The sequence below is a fragment of the Toxotes jaculatrix genome, chromosome 1 (genome assembly GCF_017976425.1).
Source record: "Toxotes jaculatrix isolate fToxJac2 chromosome 1, fToxJac2.pri, whole genome shotgun sequence".
Classification (NCBI taxonomy): domain Eukaryota; kingdom Metazoa; phylum Chordata; class Actinopteri; family Toxotidae; genus Toxotes; species Toxotes jaculatrix.
In genome coordinates this window covers 30,715,940-30,722,065 of record NC_054394.1, presented here as the reverse complement: position 1 = coordinate 30,722,065, position 6,126 = coordinate 30,715,940, and the positions used below count along the sequence as shown (strand labels likewise).

The 6,126-nt window shown below is 42.0% G+C and overlaps 1 protein-coding gene across 1 annotated transcript; it reads right to left on the bottom strand.

Annotated features, from left to right (window-relative positions):
• Positions 1-1,777: 1,777 nt before the first annotated feature.
• On the bottom strand, positions 1,778-4,887 carry LOC121178756 (G2/mitotic-specific cyclin-B2-like). Its single transcript, XM_041033076.1, has 8 exons — positions 4,765-4,887; positions 4,397-4,513; positions 3,302-3,607; positions 3,064-3,222; positions 2,754-2,990; positions 2,399-2,539; positions 2,196-2,306; positions 1,778-2,116 (listed from the first exon to the last, which is right to left on the bottom strand). The coding sequence occupies exons 1-8, from the start codon at positions 4,789-4,791 to the stop codon at positions 2,003-2,005; spliced, it is 1,212 nt and encodes a 403-aa protein (XP_040889010.1). The 5' UTR covers positions 4,792-4,887; the 3' UTR covers positions 1,778-2,002.
• Positions 4,888-6,126: the final 1,239 nt, after the last annotated feature.

Sequence of the window (6,126 nt, the reverse complement as noted above, 5' to 3'; positions counted from 1 at the left end):
TTTTTTAGAATCTTTATTCTCTGAAAAGTAAAATGTTGAGGTTTCACAGCAGGTTTCTGTCTGTGCCGGAGACCTCCTGGTCTCTGATGGTTTTTCTGGTTCCCTCAGAGTGAAAACAAGACTGTTTCATTATTTCCCAGAGAAGAACCTGATGAGCCCTTAGATCCGTTTTGCTCCTCTGGGCGTCTCGAGCTCCAGGTTGGGTACGAGCAGGGTTGAAGTTCAGGAACTACAGAGGTTAAAGGTCACTGACCTGCTAAACTACAATGGTGAACATAGTTAATGTATGTTAAACATCAGCATGATAGCACGCAGTCAATCAAAACTTTATTTGTATGCCACTCTTCCTACAGGTTAAAGTGTTTTACAGACCTGATGCTGACAAGCTGATAAAACAGTTCAAATGGAAACAGTCAATAAATCTGAGACTTACTCAACCAAGAAATAAAAACAGTGAAAAGGTGATAATGAAAACCAGAAAAGTTTTAAAAGTATTTTCATCGCTGACATTAGCACTTAGCTCAAAGCACCACTGTCCCTAAGGTCAGCCTCACAGAGTGGCTGCTGCCTCATTTAATCATTCAATACATTCACTTTGCTAAATTAGATCTGTAAATTTTATTTACAGGTGATTTTTTTTAACACTCAGTGATGTTTCCACAAAGCCAAGAATAAAATTCAGGTGGGGAAATAATTTAAACTGTTAAATTATCTGACTGAAAGTTGTGAAAATTGAATTTGAGTAAAAAAAAAATACTGGAAATCAGCTTATTAAAATACCACCAGCCTTCATTTCTAACTGTAGAGTGTGAACTCCCACCAGGTTTCTATTTAAAAATAAAAATAAAGAGGACAAACAGTGCTGGCCTGTGTGGGAGGTTTTCAGATGAACGGTAATATTTCTGTGGTGTGAAGCAGATTAAGTCGTGTCACACCATTCAGTCCTTACTGACCTGTCTGGGTGGTGGCGGTGGAGGAGGAGGAGGAGGAGGAGGAAGAGGGGGGGTGGGGGTTGATGAGGTCACGGTCAGTCTGAGGAGTACAATGCCCCTCCACACACCACAGCACACTCAGAGCAGCGTGAGGGAACATGTGCTGCCTTCACAAACTGTTGTTTTACAGCCTCGACCGTCATGAACGCTCAGAACGAAGACACTGTCCCCGCAGAGCTAAATGTCCGATTGTCTTAACGTAATGATGCAAAGTTCAGGCGCCGAACAGAGCGAGGGCCTGAAGAACCCGTTTCTCAGTGGATCCCTGGACCTCAGACGAGTGAGGCTCAGGCCTGATGACACTGAGCTACTGACCTCAGACTCAGAACCAGGATTTCTCTTTTCACTGAGTTTACGTCAAATCACAGAGGCCTCATCTGTTTCTCTACAAACAGAAACATCAGCTGTCAGAAGTAACGAAGCACATTTAATCACGTACGATCATGATGTACGTGTACATGCTACTTTACTCCGACATTTGTAGTTACTTTAATATTGAAATATGAAATCCAAAACATCCATGCCCCCTGGAGACATTCTTGTTCTTGGACAGACCAGGTCTCAGGTGTCCATAATTTCAGTCAAAAAATGTCCATTGGTGAAAAAAAAAAAAAAAAAAAAGCCCAAACACAAATAAGGGATTTGTTTGATACTGTGATAAAAACATTGAGTCAGTACAAAAGAAAGCTCCACAGATTATTTCTTCACCAAGTCCAAAGCCAGACAGAAGGGGGAAAAAAAAAAAGAAAAAAAAAAAAAAAAAAAAAAAAAAGTTCTCTCCCAGTAAGTTGTGTTCAGAAAATTCATCATTTAGCAAGGCTGTTTATATTTTAAAAAAATAAAAAATTAAAAAAAGATTTTTGGAGGCCAAAACCCTGAAGAAAACCATGATGCTTGATTGAAAAATTATAAAAACATTTTATTAAAAACTAGAAGTTTCTCCACAGGTTGTGATCGATCTAAAATAAAGTGCAAGTGAACTGTCCACTGACGAAATGTCAAAGCTCGCCTCAAGCGTTGTTGAGCAGAGCAGCCGCCGCCATGTTCTTGATGATCGACGAAGTCAACTGAGGAACGAGACTGATCTTCATCAGCTTGCTGCTCGAGTACTTGTTCTTGACAGCCTGCAGAGAAACGACTTAAGTTTAACTTGATAGAAAAATCAATAAATATAATCGTGCTTTTTAAAATCAGCCAACTCACCTGGAACTTTGTTTTCCCTTCATTTACAGTCACAACATTTTTGGCGATGTGCTGCATGATTGGCTTCAGGTGGGCCTCGTCATACGTAGAGTAGTGCTGCTGTGTAGGAGACTGTAACAGGACAGAACCACCAAACGATCTGGTTACAGCAGCAAAGAGGCCGATTGTGAACATTAACCCGGTCACCTCAAACCCAAACTCACCCACGGCAGCCCGTCGAGCAGCAGCTGAGCGAGACACAGGGAAGCAGCAGCGATCTCAGAGGGACGATAGTGGACCATGTCGTAGTCGAGGAGGGTCAGCTCCATCAGATACTTGGCTAGTGTGTGTCTCTCTACGTCAGACTGAGACAGAAACATCCAGCACACACACTGAGAACCGATGGACACGGCACTCAGACCTGTATAAATACGTCTGTGCCCTTTATTCCAGACTCCCAGTTAAAATCCTCCATGTTTCCCACTGTTGGTCCTAAACTGTGGGAAACCAGTGAGCACATCTTCCCCCTCCATTAAAATCTTTAAAACCCATCTGTGGAAAACTGATGAACACACTCACATTAGCCACCTTTGAAGCCCGTCTGAGGAAGTGCAGTGGAAGAGGACGTCCCAGCTGAAAGTTGAGGCTCCTCAGAACCAGCTGCTCCATCTCCAGAATCTGGGACTTTGTAAATGCGTTGTCCGTGATGTAGGCAAAGTCTCCGACCTCCGGAGCGTACATCTCCTCATATTTACAGGCCACCAGCATGGCCGTCACACCAACAAGCTGCAGCTTCCTGCGAGACACCGGCTGGACCTGCAGCACGGGAGGAAACGTTTTCACTCAGCTCAGAAAACACAAGAGAAAAGACAGTTCAGAGCTTTTTTACCTGTAGAAATCGATCCAGGATGGCAACTGTGAGGTACAGAGTCTCCTGCAGCAGCTGGAACCTGGAGTGAACCTGGACCAGCCAGTCGATCAGAAGAGCTCGCATGCGTTCAGTGATTTCATAACCCTGCATGTAGTTGGCTCGTACAGCCTGCTGCACCTGTGGAGACAGACAATGCTGTAATACAAACTTCAGAACGATGAAAGCAGTGAGTTTGGCTGGGGGAGGAATAAATCACCTCCAGAACGTGAAGATAATTGTAGATGTCTTTGACGTATTGTGAGCAGAGCTGAGGCAGGTCTGCGTCCTGCTCGTCCACGTCCTGCACAGTCAGCAGCACCTCAGAGAAAGCCTGGCACAGTTCCCCCTCCTCCTCCTTCATGGACACGTCAGCCGACTCCTCTGAAGCTGGAGGGACAGGATCTGCAGGTGCTGGGACCTGGACTACTGGGGGCACCACAGTGGGTTTGGCTTTTTGGGCACCGGATGGTTTGGTTGACGCTTTGGCTGATGCTTTGGCTGACGCTTTGGCTGGTCCTGTCCTCTGAGAAAACAAGTCAGAAGCAGTTTGTGAACGTCCTACGTTCCTAGATGATAGTAGTGTTCAAGCCCAAATTAAACAATCAGACCTTAAAGCTTGCAAACAACCTCTGACATCTTAAATATTTAAATCTAATAATTACAGAACATGATCCAGTAGCTACTTAACCTCAGATATTCCTCATGTGCCCATGAATCCTGACTGAGCTGGTTTCAAATCAAATCAAATTGAATGAACTGCAAACCTGCCCCCTTCATAGGAGGGCTCAAGTTTGAGGTTAGAGATTTTTCAATTTAATAAATGTGCTCATGACTCTTGCAATTGTTATTGTGTTATTTCTATTTAAATATGAACGTTTTCGTGCTCTCGAGTTCGAGATCTAAATGAGACAACCTGACTGAATAAAGATTAAAAAAGATAATAAAAAAATATCTAAAAATAAACAAATTTGGAAGTCCTCCACTCCACCACACAGTAAGTGCTGTAAAAGCTGATACCCGGTTGGTTAACAGAAGCGTTTAAGTTTCTCTCAGCCAAAGTATGTTTCACAATTACACTTGGACTTTAGTAGTTAGTTTAGTAGCACCAGGCGTGTTAGCTTTCTGGTGCTAACTAGGCTAGCACAAAAAGCCTGCTAACCAGGTTAGCATTAGCCTGTAACTGTTACTTGTGGCCGCTGTTCAGATCAGAGGTTAAAGTTACAGCTTCTGGTCGGACTTGAACAGGCTTAAAACAGCACGTAGACCAGTGAAACACGGTGAAACAGACCGTGTTGTTCCTCCATGTCGTTACCTTCGTGTTGACCGCTGCTCCGGGAAAGTTGGTGATCTCTCCCAGAGCAGCTCTCCTCGGACCCGCTGCTGCCGCGGGTTTACCCATCCTCACCGGGTTTTCTGCGGCGGGCAGTTGCTAAAAGAGAAGGACACGGAAGCATTAAAATAATCAGAGGCCTGAGAAAACACCACTGAAGAGTCTGACGGTTATAAAAGCAGATGCGAACAAGAAGCCAGGCAGCGAACAGACGGCGAACAAGAAGCTAGGCAGCGAACAGACGGCGAACAAGAAGCTAGGCAGCGAACAAGAAGCTAGGCAGCGAGCAAGAAGCCGCTTCACACGCGACGGAACGAGCTGCAAAAGACACACAAATTCACTTCACTCACCACAGCACGGACTTCCACAGACGACATGTTCAAACTGAGACCTCAGCAAACGACTCGGTGAATTTGTTTGAGCACCGACCTGAGCAGGTAAACAGCGCAGAGACGGGCAGCTTTCAAATAGCGCTCCGTCAAATCTGATTGGCTGATTCAGCTTTCGTAGGACGCTCCTGATTGGCTGACGACCTCAGGTTAAAGAGACAGTATTACGGTAGCTATATTTAAAATTAGAAAAAAAGCCCAAACATTTTTAGTTATTTGTTACTATGACAACATAAGTAACACATTCATAGAGTATGTTGTTCATTGTCTTAATGTTTGTTTTTGTTTTTGGATTCCAAACTTTTTTTAAACTGAGCTGAACATGATTCTCATGCACTTATAAACAAAACATTAGCTTATTTAAAAAATCATAGAAATACACTATATTTAGTTTCTTGTTATCTAGAAGGCTTTTTATTCATCCATTTATTTACTTCTTGAAAACTAGTGTAAAAATGTTTTTTTAATTAATTTTTAATTTATTGTTATTATGCTTTATTTTTGTGATCCGTGGGGCTGCAACTAACAGTTATTTTTATTATCAACCTGCTGATTATTTTCTCAATTAAAAATAATTAATGAAAAATGTCTGTTACAGTTTCCTACAGGTCAGGCTGATGCCTTCAAATGCCTTGTTTTGTCCAACCAACAGTTTAAAACCTAAATATTTTCAGATGACAAAAACATTAAATATACACATTAGGGAAGCATTTTTACTTTTAAAAAGACTGAAAATAGTTCCTAAATAATGTAATTTTCTGCCGATCGACTAATTAATTAATTGACTAATCATTTCTGCTCTGGTTATCAGTGCTCCTGTATCTAAGTAGCAATAAAAAAATAAAATAAAATAAAAAATCTACATGGCTAACATATGAGCAAACTCAGTCTCAGATAGACATCTTATCATTCATTTTGAGTCGTGTTTGTGTCCACATGATCAATTCAAGGCCAATATTCACTCTTTTTTCTCTATCTCCTTAGCTGCTAAATGCTGACAGCAGGTTTATCTGAGTGTTTTAGTTAAAATCAGGCTGCATCTGCTGCAAACAACACTGCTGAGAGTGAAGATGGTGAACTGAAATGATAAGGTTGTGAGCAGTAAAACCAAAACACTGAGCTGAAAGACACTAAAATAGCTGCAAAGCAGCTGCAGAGTTGGGAAATTACAAAGTCATTTGATATATTGTAAAAACAAAATATACTGATTAGAGCAGCTCTGACAGCACTAAACAACACTGTTGTCAGAGGTTTCCCTGAGAAATTAACACTAAAACCTCATAGAAAACATAATTTGTTAGTTACGTCTGATTTCTGAACACC